Genomic DNA, 16,234 nt, shown 5'->3' with positions numbered 1-16,234 from the left:
GATGTTTCTCGTGAGGGGAAGTAGATTGCTGAGCAGGTTCCTGGAATATCCAGCTCCCAGTGTCTTCTTCTGTAGTAGCTCTCTGAGACTGAAAGGGTTGATCACTAATCCACAGCAAATGCTGGCACTGAAACTTTGGGATACAGATAAAACTGCCCCTTTACCCAAGCGTTGTCCAGTACAGATACCAACCAGAAGACTGCCTGGGAGTGAAAGGCAGAGTGTCGCAGAGCAGTGGGAGGTGCAGCTGGATTCCCCCCAGGGGCTCCCTGTCCTGTTGGAGTTGAGACCCAATAAAACCCATTAAGCTCCAGGTTCACTCTGTACGTGTCTGGGGCAGACCTACCCATTCATACAAGCAGCTTGAAAGGATGAGTGTTGCTATTCTTCCACAGAGCTCCGCCCTGCCTATTGCTTTTGATTCTGCTCTGCATTTGGTGGGGGCGAAATCTAAAGGCAGGTGAGTCTTGTGCCTGTTGTTGTCTACTGGTACGCTGTTCTTATCAGCTGGGTTACCTCAGCAACTGGGCTGTATCTGACTTTATGAGCTGCCAGATTTGTTTCTTCCCCTTCATAAGTCTGAGGCAAAGCTAGGTAATGTTTAAACTGTTCAGAGGCACGTTGTCTACCACTGTATCAGTTTGGCCCATAAAACTATTGTCTGCTGTTGGAATGAGGACAAGCAAGATTCCTACCCTCCCAAAGTCATGACAGAGATCTACCTCCAGCTTTGCTTCTGACTTGTCTCAGCCTCTCGGTGTGCCACACATCCAGAGGGTACAGGGGCATAGCATGAACCCCGCAGATTTGTAGCAAGACACTTAACAAGTGACTTCTCAATAAAAACAGTCTGATGGCCAAAACTGAAAAGGCAGTCCTCTGCTAAGAGCGCATCAGCTATGAATGACTCATGCTACTGAAATCTACAAAAGAGCACTTGGGATGGATGTAGGCTATGGGCTAATTCTGAGCATGGGGAGCTCTCTAAGGACAACCCAGAGTAGCTGAGTTGGGTTGTTTTGTGTGGGGAGAGAGGTTGGAGTAGGAACAGGATCAGGGTTTCTCTTCACCCTTTGTTTGAAAAACTTAATCACTTCTCATAAACTTGCATGGGAAGGGAAAAGACAGGAGGAATTAGCTAAGTGAATTTTTCACAGAATGCTTGAAAGAAGTGCAAATCAACCGATACTTTTTCTTTACTTCGGGGTTGAGCTGGAAAGCTTCTTTGAAAGGAGGATAAAAACTCAGCTGATTGAGCTATTATATTTGTAACAGCAGACATTTAGAACTTAAACATCACAAGACACCAAACTTCAAACCATAGCACTTTGGTCAGCAGTATCTCCCCAATTTATCTGCTAGTGCCAGAGCCCCAGTACCCACGTTTGCTCCAGATGTGTCAGTGAGACATTTACGGCTGTGTAGGATGACCTTTTTAACTGATACACCAGCAAAATCCTATGTGCAAGTGCAGTTATACCACATTAGTTTATTTTCCTTTCTGTACAAAACAGACATAGTTACTATGCAATGGCATATGCTGGGTGGGAGGGAGAGAGGGAGAAGGGATGGGAAAGGACGCAAAGAACAGTTATGCCTATATAGTAAAGGCAGTAAAAACTAACAACTGCGCACAACTTAGAAGTTAAAAGTTTTGCAGCAGCTGATACTGTTAGCCCTCACAGAAGGGCTGGAAAAAGATATGGAGAAGATGATGCTGCGTACTATTGAAAGGCATTTAAAGAATAATGCAATCATCAAGCACAGTCAACATGGGTTCACAAAAGGAAAGTCCTGTTTAATGAATTTGATATCCTTCTATGATAAGGTCACCTGCCTAGTGGGTGAAGGGAAGGCAGGGGATGTAGTTTTTGTGGATTTTAGTAAGGTTTTTGATACTGTCCCTCACAGCATCCCTCTGGAGAAGTTGTCCAGCTGTGGGATGAGCAAGTTCACAGTGTGCTGGCTGAAGAACTGGCTGAAGGGCAGAGCTCAAAGGGTTGTAGTGAATGGGGCTACATTTGGCTGGAGACCGGTCACCAGCAGTGTTCCTCAGGGCTCAGTTCTAGGGCCAGTGCTGTTCAATACACTTACCAACTATCTAGATGCAGGAGTTGAATGCACCATTAGCAAGTTTGCTGATCATACCAAACTGGGAGATGCTGGTGCCTGTCTTTGGGGACAAGACGCCTTGCAGAGGGGTCTAGATAGTTTGGAGCACTAGGCTATGATTAGTGGAATGAAATTTAACAAGTCAAAATGCTGGATTCTGCACCTAGGACAGAGTAATGCTGGGCACAGATGTAAGCTGGGAGAGGAGTAGCTGGAGAGCAGCCCTGCAGAAAGGGACCTGGGGACCTGGGGGTGCTGGTTGACACAGGCTCAACGTGAGTGAGCCAGCAGTGTGCCCTGGCAGCCAAGAGGGCAAACCACATCCGGGGGGCATCAAACCAGCATAACCAGCTGGTCAAAAAAGGTGATTATCCTGCTGTGTTCAGCAAGGCCTCGCCTTGAGTACTGTGTGTAGTTCTGGGCCTCATGGTTTAAGAAGGATGTGAAGGTCCTTGAATGCATCCAGAGGAGGGCAACACAGCTGGTGAAAGGGCTGGAAGGAATGTCTTGTGAGGAGCAGTTAAGAACCTTGGGTTTGGTTGGTTTGGAGAAAAGGAGGCTGAGGGGTGACCTTACTGCTCTCTACAGCTTCCTGTGCAGGGGGAGTGGGGAGGGAGGTGCTGATCTCTTCTCCCTGGGATCCAGTGACAAGGTGCATGGGAATGGTTCAAAGCTGCGCCAGGGAAGGTTTCATCTAGGCATTCTTTACCAAGAGGGTGGTCAAACACTAGAACAGGCATTTGGAAATGCCCTTAATAACATGCTTTAACTTCTGGTCAGCCCTGAAGTGGTCAGGCAGTTGGACTAGTGATCGTTGTGGGTCCCTTCCAACTGAAATAGTCCTGTTCTATTCTGTTGCAGGGGATGCAGCTTCCTGTTCCATTTAATTTTTAGTGTTTGAAATACAGTAGTATCTATAGGCTCTGTTGTGCTATAGTCCCTGCCCCAAAGAGCTTACTGTCCAAACAGGCAAGGTAAATTTAAAGAAAGGCCGGCACACAAAGGTGAAAGGTGTTGGAAAGAGAGTGCTATACTGCATAGAAAATAATGCAGTACAGTGTATCAGTAGACACCATCTGACCAGCCCCTCACTCAAAATTGTAGGTTAAATTTACTTCCAGATTTTAGTGACTAATAACACCTCTTGTTATGTTATAATGCCTTACATTTACATGTTCCACTTTGTTAAAAAATGTATTATCCAATTTAAAATTGGAGCAACCAATATCTTGCATTACTGGTCAGCCTGGTATTTCCATGGGGTTTTTCTTCACTGGATGTCTCATCATGACAGCATCCCAAGCTAGCTGTAAACTGGAGAGGCTGGGTATATAATTTACACTGAGCTATCTGCTGCTGCTTTGGTCTGTTGCAGCATTTAAAGCTAGTTATAATGTTTCTGTGATACAGCCACTTCTGTTTCAATGTTGCAGTCACATCCTCCAAGCAAAAACAAAATCTGCCCAACTGTGGCCATCTACTAGGGCAATATCTCAGATTCCTGAACCCAAATCAGTCTGGTCTTTTTTGTTGTTGTTGGTTGTGAATTCTCTACATGCATAAGGCAGTGAGCATGAGTGTTAGTAGTAAAAAGGCTTGAACTTAATTCCCTTATATTGTCATTTGGTGGTTGTTGAGTGACTATTCCAGAATGACGATACTGCTTTGTAATTAGAAACCTTCTTAAAGAAATTCACTTATGTGGACAGGAATGTCCCACAGACCTGCTGTGGCACTTGATATTGGCAAGAGCCTTCACCAGTCAGGTACTCTGTGTGCACCAGCCCTCAAGCATACTATCCTTCCAGTGATGTGCATCACTGTTTCATTCATTACTATTCCCCTTTCCAAAGCAAAATCACCACAAGCTTCACTGTGGTGAATTCTTCTCTAAACTGAAAATGATTGCTGTATCCTCCTTTGGGGAGGATGAGTGCTGGCAAACTAAGCTGCAGAGGCTTAGCTTTTGTTGTATGCACAGACTTTGGGGGCAACTGTGGCAAGACAGTGTCAGCAGCTGAACAGTTACAAGTTATAGCCTGGCAGGCTGTGAAAAGCGAAACAGTGGTTCACTTCAGCATGGTCAGTTGTAAGTGGTGGGGGTTCAGCACCTGCTTTTCAGGCAGGAGACCCTCCTTTCTATAGGGCAGCAGCTCATACAGACGGATTGGAGCCTTGAAACAGCCTGAGAAACTTGGTGTAGGCATGGCCTGTCACTCCCATTTGGATATGACAATGATAATGTCACTGGCCTTGTTTAATGTCCTTGCAGCCATGTACACTTTTACATTTGCAGTACATTGCCACATTTATTTCAAGCCCCTTGTGGAAAGCCAGACTATTATAAAGAGTCTAAAGTATGGATGAGAGTCAAGCTCCTAGACTTCATATTCACAGAAGTTTTCATTATAACCTTGAGAGTCATCTTAACACAGCATTAACAATTAATTTCAGCATGAAAGTGTGCCTTCCCTGCCAATTTAACTAATGACACTTAAGCAATAGCTGAATGGCAATAGCTTGGATAGGTGGTTGCAGATTTTCTGTGAAGTGTCTTGCTTTATAGCTGCCTCCATCCTTACTGCACAGTTACAGGAGCAGAAATTGTGGTTGGGGCTTGTTCAGGTCCACTCAGAAGGCAAGACTGACCAAGCCAGAGGAAAGCTCAGTCATTTAGATTTCATCCTTCTCATTACTGTCCTGCAGCATCTACATGCCATGGCTAGACAGATGTCATAAATGGGTTCAGAACACCCTCTGCCTCCATTGGGGTCAGCAGGATGTTAAACACTTTTTAAAAAAACTTGCCTTTTAATGAAAACTTGTCCTTATTTTCCCTGTATATTGCATGCTTTCTTCAGGCTAGTTGTGTCAGCAATTCAGATTTTCTTCTACAAAGCAAACTTGCATCACTTTGAGCCTGTTTAGTTAAACGAGGAAAATAACACTGTAATGTCGACAGTGTTGACACTGCACATCACTCTCCTCGGAGACAGGCCTATTTAAGTCTGGCTTTAATGCTAATCACTTAGAAATGGCATACAAAAGCTTGCATCACTTTGTGTTAATTCAAATTACCTTTAAACTGGTAAGAGTACTGTTTTCCATCTCTGTTGAGGGAACAGAAGGACAGAGTTTGGCTATAGCTAAATGTGGAGATTTAACCCCAAGAAGGGGAGGTCACATTTCGGTTTCCTGCCAGGGGACCTATCAGAAGTCACAAGTTTACGGTTTATGAAGTCTCTTCAGGGGGAACTTCCTGGGAACACACCAGAAGCCACATCCTCCAGCCATGCTCACACCTCTCAGAGCATTCTAGGCTTTCTGGTGGAGCACAGAAGTGAGGTTCTTGGGCAGCAGTCTCCTACAGACAATTATTTTCTGCTCTCAAAAAAATCCTAGAAGTCTAAACCTGAGGGTGAACTGAGCTAATGTCAGAAGATTCTGGAGATTCTCACCTTGTGGGGTCAAAAATTATTACTCCTGTTGGGAATGCCTTTGCTGTAGTTAAGTCACTCCTGCTTTTGCCCAATTCTCTGAAGTACAAGTCAGAAGATAAAGCTTCATCCTTTAATCTTCAATTCCCATAATTAAAGTGTTTGGCCAGTTTTCTGATGCCTGCGTGGTTGTGAGGTGGTTGTAGGATGCACACATGAACAGGCGGAGGTTGAATTTATTTCCCTTTTCCTAGTCATTACCCTTCATGATCAAGAAAGGGGAGGAAAAGCCACAGGAGGATCAGAGGCAGATTTCTTTAGCAAGATAAATGGAAGAGTGCTGTCTGCCATTATGGTGGAGCAGGAAAAAAACAACACTTGAAACCAATATCAGAAATAGTCTGTTTGGTGGGGATGGGGGGATGGAGCAGGAGAACAAGACAGGAGGAAAAAAAAAGTCATTTTTTAATAGAACAGACTTCAGCTTGCAAAGTCTTTATCTGTCGAACTGTCTCTGGGCCATCCATTACATATTCTTTGTAATTTAAGTGCTCTTTTCTACAACCATGTGAGGAATATTAACCTTTTGGATCTTCCTTCCCTATACAAGTTTTTATTGCCAAAGACAGATCTTGGCCTCATCTTGCTGTGTTACTTCTACAACCTCACAGAACAACTGTTTACAGCATGACAGTCTCAGGTTTCTGCTGTCCTTCTGCCTGATCTCCCACTGGTGTTTGTGTACAAGAAAGAAGCAACATACGACTGTTGTATAATGTGATTGGGCACCCTTTTAACTCAGGCCCAGCCTGAATTTGCTGAGCTGAACAAATAGTTGTCTGTCAAAAGGTTTCTCCACAAGAAACATTCAGCTTACCATCCTGCTTCCAACAGCAGCCAACATTCATGGAAAGAAAACTCTTTTCTCTCAGTAACCTGGACATGGATTACCATAGAGGGATGAGCAGGACTGCTCCATCTCAGGATCAGTGCTCCCACAGTCCTCAGAGCCATTTAACTCCTTAATCGTGAGACTTAGTTACTTTTTTCTTGTAGTTTTGTCTGCTAAAATATGTATGTCATGGAATTAGATAGATACCGAGGCTGGATTGCGTCTCAACACAGCAGTAATCCTACTGTAGCATGTCTGTCTTTCTCAGTGTGCTGTCTGTTGGTTTCCCAATTCATTTTTTGCCATGGGAAAGGTTTTCAGCAAGAATGCAGGAGCTGATGTGATAAGGTCCAGTAATGTCTTTCCTCTCCTTTGCACCAGATTTATTTTTCCTCCATGTCCATTTGTGTGATGACAGCAAGTTAACTGAGTAGTTCTAACCATACTTCTGAAACACATTACAGTATCAGCCAGCCTGATGAACTTCATTCACAAGTTAGATAGTCCGAAGGTCCATTTGACTTGTCCAGAAAGTTCTGCCCATTGCACAGTTTAGGATGTGGTTAAAATGCAATTAGAGCTCATCTCCCCGACAAGTCTAAACCAAGTCAGGACTTAGGAGTTCTCTCCCAGTCTTTTTTATTTTCTGTACAACAGCCATTAATCTTTGTAATTTCTTGGTTCTGCCTACAGTTTAAACAAATCCAGATGCCCCAAAGTAGTGTTGTCTTCTTAGAGACTTAATGACCTTCTCCAACAAGGGCAATGATTACAGACAGCAGGCTAAAGGTCCACAGGACCTTCTAGCCTCTCCCTCCTTCCTCCTTGTCTTCACCTGCTCTGCCAGTATAGTCTTGCCACCTTCTTTGTGATGGCTTTAGCATTCACTAGCTCTTCCTCTACACAGATTTGGCTCTCAAATAGCAGAAAGCTGGCTGGTGGTTTGTGTTCTTCTGTTTAAGTGATTTAAATTGGCTTATGGAGAAATATAACAGAGCCAGCACAACGTAAGCGGCAGGATGAAGGGAGGATGCAATGGAAGGGAGATCGGGACCTTCTTGCAGCAGCTATGGCCAGCTGAATTTTACCAGTTCATCATTTTGATACCGTAAGCATCACCATATTATCTATTCTAACCACACTTCATGTGTGAATACAGAAACCAGAGTAGAGAGGGCTCCTAGAAAAGCTCCCTTCATCAGCCTCAGTTGTGAACAGCCATTGCTTGCTTCACTGTGAACAAATGCAGCTGAAGCACAAATCACCTTGTAAAAGAAAGGGGCCTAAGCTTGGGAGAACTCTTCAGCTGGTAGAAATCACAGAACCATTTAAGTCAAATGATATCATGCTGGAGAAATTTTAGGCTAACCTACTCAGCAAGGGGTAAGGCCTCAGCTGATGTCAGAGGGAGTGTGACAACGTTACTTTGGCATGATCTCTTCCTCTGTGAAGCCATGTTAGCTTCCAAGTCAGTCATCAGCCAGACCAAATGCATTTTATATAATGATCTTCAGTGCAAGATGTGGGTGGGTCTCGCAAAACGTTTCTGTGGTTAAGACAGCATTTTGGTGTTTGATACATGACGAGAGCCAGCTCTGCTTCTGCGCCGTGGGCCTCACTGAAACAACAGGGGTCTGAGGTGCAGTGTGTGCTTTAGGAAATATTGCAGTGCAGGGGAATGTTATATCCTGAACAAAAAATGTCATTAGCATGTATAAGCCTGTACTGTTAACAGCATTATTGAGTGTAAGGAAGCAGATACAAGACCTCCCACTAGTGCAACATCAAGACCACCGTGGCCAAACGATACTATAGAAGTCATTCATAATGGCTGGACAAGTGTCAAAATACAAGAAACCTAAGATCCATAACATTAAATTTATAGATCATTCTGAGATGGTATATAAATTCTAAGGGATGTGTGTATTACTATCATATAGTCATTAGGAAGTATTTATATGCCAGTGTTCTTTACATGTATATTCAGAAGACTGTGCCTATTGTCCTAAATGATATTTGAAATGAAGAATCTATAATACATGCTTCCAGTCATACAGTGTCTATATGACTGTCACAATATTACAGGCTCCCCTTTTTTTTAACATTACCAAAGCAGTGCTGTCAGTGTGGGCAGTAGACAGAGCTTTGCAGCCAGAGAGGAGAAATTGGTTTACCATGCCAAGGAGGAGTGGCTGAGGTTTGGGCACTTGCTGCCATGTGAAAGGTGAGGTTAAAACTAGAGCAAAGACACAAGCTTACTGCGATCAGTGGAGTTTAAAGCCAGCAGCTGGTGTTTATGGGAGAGATTTCTTCCTACTCCTCAGACCCCAACTGCTCTGTCCCCTCTCCCCCACCCTCTCCAGAGCTGTGCAGCTGCCTGTTTCTTTCGTGCCTAGTGTCAACCCTGGCAGCCAAGTGGTAGCCAGGAGACTGAGTGGGGTGGCAACACCCAAGGCTTTACTCTAGCCCTGCCAGCCTTGGGGCTGTTCAGTACATGGATGTTATTAGCAGGCATGAGAAACTGCTGCCTCTTGCACATGTAGGGCAGTGCTTGTGGGGGACATTTTGAGAGCCAGCTAAGTACTGTACACCTTATGACTATGTTGTGCATAACTATAAAAATCCCTTTAGAAACATTAACTGGAGGAAGAAATTTGTAGCCATGCCTCTCCATTCGAAGGTACAGTTTGCCCTAATTCCCAGCTAATTATGTAGTTCAGTCTTGTCCAGTAGTACAGCTGAAAAAATGGTGGGATATGGAAAGGCCAGCTTTTAGGAGCCCTTCCACATTGCTGGGAGCCATTCACCACCTTCCCTCTTGGACTAGGTTGTTTGATACCACATCTCCTTAAAGCCTCTCAGTCCCAGCTCTCTCCATAGCTAAGTCCCTTTACCTTCAGACTGTACAAAGTCCAACCATCTGAGTTCACTTTAAAAAAAAATACGTGTGTGTGTTAGGGGAAAATGATGTTTCCTTGTGCTATGGAGACATAGCTGTTTTCTAAGTAAGCTTATTTTAGCCAAAAGGCAGGAAATTGCAGCATGCCCAAACAATTTAGGTACCAGCCCTGACTCAACTCCCCTGTTGAATCTCCCACACTTACAAACTTGCTTGGCCTCAGCAACATCCATGTGCTTTCTTGCCGTCACTCACTACCCAACACGCCCTGTAGAGAGTCCCCCCATGTGACTGCTCCTTTGGAGGCCTTCTGACAGCCAAGGAAGTGATTTAGTCTTCATGGAGAAGATTTCCCTCAAACAAGTGATTTACACTTAGAAAACAACCATTCACGTACAAGTTGTCTGCCTTCCTTCATCCTTCGTGAAAATACATGCAACAGTTTTGACCTTCCTGGAGGATGCAACTTCCTGTATTGTCCTCATCAGCCTTCTGTGGAGGTGCCTCTTTTCACAGTGGAGAAGCTTCTTTTAATAGCATTTTCTAGCATTGCCTCTTCTTGGGTTTTCACCAGTTTCATAGGCTTGCAATATCCTGCAAATGAGCTCTACTATACTCCAAATTCATGACACTGAGTTATCAAGTAGTGTCTGACCTATAGTCTCTGTTGTCCTGTTAAAGATGGTCTCTACTGGCCTAATAATGGTAGATTATTTAGTTGCTGCTCCTCTGTCAGTCAGGGACAACCCTCCAGAACCTCGTGGTTTTTCACCATGCAGTCCATGGAGAAAGATGCCCAGGGTGTAATTTGTTTATGGTTAAAACAAAAAAAACAACGCCGAAGTGCCCAAGTTCCTGGAGGTCTCCTGTGTGAAACTTGAAAGAAGGCAAACTGATTTAGATACTCTGCAAACAGAGCTCGTACATTTAACTAAATTGTGCTGCTAAGTATCAGCTGGTCCATGATAACTAACAGTGTGCACGCTCATAACTCTCAGCAGAGGTGAAAAGAAATGCAGTGAGCATGAGTCTTTTCTACTGGTGTTTAAAGGTAATGCTTTTGATTTCCTGCTTGCGGTGGCTTGAGACACAGTTGCTACAATTGCGTTGATGCATGCCATCTTGTTACATTATTGCAAGTCAGTCATGTATCTGAACTTGCTGATCGACAACTGTAGCTTTTAAGGACGAGTTTTTAAGTGGTTGTAGGAGCCAAGCAGAATTTTCAAGAATTTTCAACTTTCTTGTTGAAGCAGAGGTCTAAGATACTTGGGTGGTTGGGGTTTTTTTTGCAAATTCCACCAGCCTAGTAAATACCTCTGCAAGTCTGAGCAGCTCAGTCAGTTTAGAACATGGGATGGGGCCCTTGATCACTTAGGACTTTTCTTGAGAAGATCTCAAGATGCAGATCTGAGTTCTCCTCATTTGAGCAGTATTTATGTTCAAGCTTAGCCTGAAACCCTTCTAAAAATGAGGTGAACAACAAAAACCAAATCAGGACTTGAATCCTTCTCCTCTCAAAGTCTGAAGCTCTGTTGTTAGTCCAATAATTTCCCACCCAGACATCTTGGGCTGAATTTTGTGTGCTTTCTTTTTTGTGTGTGTGAAGGAGGGGGGCACAGTGTGTGTGTGGGAGGTAATGACAGCCAATTGAAAATAACCAAAGCCATTCGGTTCAACCAGCATTTACTTGCTATCCATACTGAGGTAAGTGTGCAGCCCTGGCACAGTATGATGACATTGCATGTGCAATTCCAGTCAGCTGTCAAGGAGCCATCAGCTCCTTGAAACTCTTCCAGGGGCCGCTGTAGAAAGGATATTAGGGGTCTACCATCCCCATCAGTAAGAGTTGCATTTATACACTTGGAAATCTTCTAGAGCATAGTTACAGCAGTATACTACTCACTAAAAATAACATTGCATGCTGCAAATTTTGAGGTGAAAGTGTAGAGTAAATCTTACCTCTGCAGAATTGTAAATATTAGCTGTAAGTTACTATAATCAGAGGGTGTCTGCCTCAGGCTGCCACATTCCAGAATATGACAGAGCCTGACATTGACTTGCCTCTGCGGGAGCGCCATCCCTCCAGCTGACCCCAAGGAGAGCCACTCCTGCCAGGACTAGCAGTAGTGGCACAAGCAAAACCAAGTGACTGACACTGGGATGCCAGATCCCTGCAGCACTCTTCCAGTGGGGCCAGACACCAACCAACCACCTCAGCAAGCTTCTAGCACAGTCAAAGCGCTGGTTCAACAACAGATCCACACATCCTTCCTCTCTCCCCTCAGGTTTCTAATAAATTCCTGCCTTGGCCAAAAAGTGTCACTTTTTTCTTGATGAATTTCAGCCAAGTGCATGCTTTCTTATTTGAAACTGCTCCCACCAAGACAGACCTTTTTTGCAGGTGAGGTGGAGCCAGCCTGAGCCCGCCACAGGTGTTTAGCCCTGTACTGCCCACCGATGGCTGTGGTAAATGATTCCCTGCTGACCTAGGGAATCACATCACCTTTACAGTGATATTAATGAAGGACTGCATGTAAACAAAGCATGGAGATCTTCGGGAAAAGCCCGTCTGAAACAGTGAATTCAGCATGAACCATTGACCTAGACTATGCAGGTTTTGTTAAAGTTATCACAGGTTACACAGGATGATGGAAAAAAATGGTAGTTTTTGGAACACAGCAGAATTACCAACTCTGATCAACTGGTAAAATATTTCTTGGGGAGTCAGAGCTAGAGGAATTGAATGAAAAAATAAAAAAAAAAAGACAGTTAAAGTTTTTGTTTGTTTCCTGTTTGTTTTGTTGTGTTTTTTTTAATTGAGCTTCTTGCACTAAAGAAGCATTTTCTATACAGCCTTTCATTGAAAGAGTTCTGGAATGAATTGCACGTGTGTCAAGGAACCACTTACATGGGCCCTTACTACCCTGTTCTCTAAGCACCTCCCGCGTTATTAAAAGGCCCAAACCAACAGCGCAATTTAATGTCCCTTCCCTTGTTCCTTATAAACAAAATCTTTAAAAGAAGGTTTTTACTAATATGTGCGTGTCTAAAAGACTTAAGTGTGTGTGTGTGTGTGTGTGCACAATTATTGATGGAAAGGCGATGGAAGAACTGGGTTTTGTTTATTTGTGAGAGGAAATACAACAGAAATTAAAGCAGTAGCCTGAGACTTTCAATTTGATGCTCCTCTACAGACCTCCCATGTAGTCCAGGGGAAGTCACTTGTACCTAGAGCTGCAAAAGAGGTTAGCCACAGCAGTGTTTGGCATTGCAGTGTTTAATTGCAGCCAGCTACCTGCTTGGTATCCGTAGCTGTGGAGTTAGTGGCTGGGTGAGGGGGAAAGGGAAAGGAAGACGTCTCTGCATCTGTGTGCCAAGAAGGGGCCCATATAGGCTGGCCATTGGCAAATGCATGCAGAGGAGAATTATTTTCTGTCTTTGTCCCAGCTGCAGGTACCTTCTTCTGGGTGAGAGGGAGGAAGCTATCACTGAACAAGATTTGTATCCAGGAATGAAAAAAAATGGAAATCGGTTTCCTTTTTTAAAGTTAAACCCAGAAAAAAAATCAAATGGGAATGGACATTTTTCTGTGAAAAATGTTGATGTACATAAGTTTTTTCCAGCCAACAAATCTGACTGCCACTTTCTTTTCACATTCCTCCTTTTGTAGATGTCACGGTGACCATTATCAAGGTGACCATTGGGGAAGGTTTCAGCTAGAACGGAAACCTGCAATTTTTGCCAGATGTCATCTCTTCAAAACGCATTGCCTTGTTCTCCGTAGGTGGTAGGGAGAGTCTATAGTAAGGGCACTGGCAGACTAAGCTCTGGCTTTCGAGACAGTACATGTTCCAGAGATACTCTTTACAGTTTGAAAATGGGAAATACCATCAATACTGTTAATATCACTAATCATTTCAGGTGTGCTCATTAAATGTGTTATTCATTTCCCTTTTCAAAAAGCATTTTATATTATCATACCAAACATGTCATCATCGCCACTGTAACACATACCAACCCCAAACAGACAGGAATAGAAAGACAGGCTGACAAGAACCATTTTAGCACCTAGCTAGAGGACTTTGGTTGCCTGCCCTTTAGCCACTCTAACAAGCCATCTCTCAGAGACTGGTTTTGCTTTCAAAGTAAAATGCAACCATACGGCCATCTTAGGGATCTGGACAGTTGAGCTATAAAAATCCTGTTGTTTCTGACAGCAGCAGAGCCCCTAACTCTGTGCAGTTCGCTTTCTGTATTTCATAGTTGCCAGTTACTATGCTGTGCTGCGCACACACACACTGCAAGCAGGAAGTAGGAATAGCTCAGCTCTTGGCTTGGTAGGTCTCAAGAGACAGCCATGAAACTGAAAAACACTAAACTAAAACCTAAGTATCTGTTAGACCTTTAATTAGCGACCTAAGGAGTGTTTGCCAAGAGGAAATTTGAATTCAATTATCCAAATAGAAAGTATTTAACCTCTCAATAGCACTCAAGTAATTATCATACTTGGGGTTTTTTTTCAGGAACTTTGAAAAGTAAAACAAAAAGCAAATTCAAAAATGGTAGAAGGTGTCAGTTTTATATCACAGGGAGCATACAAAGGAAAGCTGTAATATTGCCCATGCTTTAGACCCCTCATGTTTGCACAGAAAGAGGCAGCCTCAAGCAGGGAGAGCAGGTTGCAGGATTCTTGATTTCCCCACTGAAACAGCCAGCACCAGCAGTAGGGCCAACAGCGGTAGTTTTATGTGCATCAGTACAACAATAAACACACAACTAAAATCAGCAGGTCATCTCATGCAGCTTTTAATGTGATCAAGTCGCTCAGTCAGTGTCAGAAGGACTAGGATGCATTAGAAGAGGCTTCCTTCTAATGTATATTCCAGTATGTTTTGCAAACATTTGTCGATACCAACCAAGCCATTTGCATTTCAGATTGCAGCAGCTGTTTCAGCCCTGATCCCAACTGTCCTTTCACTACACATCCACACTAAAGTTTCCAGCATTAATCTCAAGGAAAAAAAGTCAATGTTTTCTTGCCTTTCTCTTCACAGACTGTAGGTTGCTTTGGGATTATGTTTATCAGCTGCTTTCTGACAGCCGGTACGAAAATTTCATCCGATGGGAAGATAAGGAATCCAAAATATTCCGGATAGTGGATCCCAACGGGCTGGCCCGGCTGTGGGGAAACCACAAGGTAAGGAAGCAATGCACTTTTCCTCCTGCGGCACTTCACCTCTTGTAACATCACAGGATTCACTTATAAACAGAATGAAAAGGAAGAAAGTGTGTGCATATAAACTGTTGCTGGAAAATTGTAATCTTTCATTCTACGCATATTAGAAATATAAAGCATCCAGCCTCAAGCACTAAACCCTACCTTTCATATAGAAAACCTGTTGGTTTGGTTTAAAGGCATTGAGTTACAAGTACATTTCATTATAAAATTATAGGGAGTGCAAGAATTAGTGGTCCTTCTCTCTCAAGGCATCTCATTTCTTCCTGAAACCTGATAGTAAGGATGTTCTGGTTAGATGTGGTCTACAAGAAGCTGTATACTACACCTTGGCAGGAGCTATCTGTCTGTGTTCTATCTGCACCAGCATTCAGATTTCACACCTGCCCTGTGACGGACACCAAATGCTGCAGGATTATGTATTTCCTTTTAAGGGGGTAATTCTGCTTTGTTCTCTGCAAAGCAGTTACTGATTTTTGCAGTTTGGGGCTGAGTTATGTATAGATAGATCTATATGAGTATATTCATACGAATATATGGGTAGCCAGCATGGATTTGCAGAATGGAGACCATGCTTGACCACCAACATACCTGTCTACCATGAAATTATGAGCTCAGTGGATGCAGGGAGAACAATGGATGATTATCTTGATATTAGAAAGGCTTTTGAGACTGTATCCCATAATATCCTCACAGACAAACTAATTAAGTATGATCTAGACAAGAATATAGTGAGGTAGACTGAAAACTGAAATTCACTGAAAGGTGAATTGCTGGGCTGAAAAGATTGTGATCAATGGCACGAAATCCAGTCACTAGTGATGTTACCCCAGGGATTGAATTTGGGGCCAATACTGTAACACATTCATTAACGAACTGGATGATGGGACAGAGCACACCCTCAGCAAGTTCTCAGACAATACAAAACTGTGAGGTGCTGATACACCCTCTGGTACTGATACACCAGAGGGCTGTGCTGCCATCCAGAGGGATGTAGACATGAAAAATGACCTAACACAAATTTCATGAAACTTAATACGGGGCAAGGTAAAGAAGTCTGCCTGGAGAGGAGTGACCTGGGGAAATGTGGGAGTTTACATTGCCCCTTGTTATGTTTCATGAGACCCCAGGTGTGGGACTGTTATACTAGGAAGATGATCAGACAGTGGAGCACGTTGCCCAGAGGAACCTTCATTCTTGGAGATGTTCAAAACTGAACTGGACAGTCCTGAGCAGGTGTCTCTGGTTGACCCTGCTTTGAGCAGAGGGGCTGGACTAGGTGATCTCCAGAGGTGACTTCCAGCCTCAGCTGTTCTGTGGTTCTGTATATGAGTATACATAACCTATACTCTTGATAAGTTCAAGATTTTCTCATAGGAGTCATTGCTTATAAGAACATCTGTCCTAGAGGTCTTGGGCTGCAACACTGGGAGTGGAGAGTTCTGCCATTACCCAACCTCCAAGCTATTCTAAAACTGAAGCTACTTCAGACCACTAGCCACTTGGGAAACACAGCGGCCTTTTAGCATATAAGAAAGGGAAAAAGCACACATGGTATTTCAGGAGGCTTCCCAATGAGTGGAGTCTAGATTTTGCAGGAAAAACATCATTAGTGTTTAATTGTCACAGAAGACCTTTTATGTACCCTCCCTCAG

At 43.5% G+C, this 16,234-nt stretch overlaps 1 protein-coding gene across 5 annotated transcripts in view; it reads left to right on the top strand.

Annotated features, from left to right (window-relative positions):
- Positions 1 to 16,234, top strand: part of ETV6 (ETS variant transcription factor 6) — a 139,942-nt gene that overhangs the window by 118,739 nt on the left and 4,969 nt on the right. For all 5 annotated transcript variants that reach the window (XM_080392426.1, XM_080392429.1, XM_080392425.1 and 2 more), the window contains one exon: positions 14,398 to 14,540. In XM_080392426.1, coding sequence (XP_080248552.1) covers positions 14,398 to 14,540 — 143 coding nt within the window. The remainder of the gene's footprint in view (positions 1 to 14,397; positions 14,541 to 16,234) is intronic.

The sequence above is a fragment of the Falco punctatus genome, assembly GCF_963210335.1.
Source record: "Falco punctatus genome assembly, chromosome: 6".
Classification (NCBI taxonomy): Eukaryota; Metazoa; Chordata; class Aves; order Falconiformes; family Falconidae; genus Falco; species Falco punctatus.
This window is presented reverse-complemented; position numbering and strand designations above follow the sequence as displayed.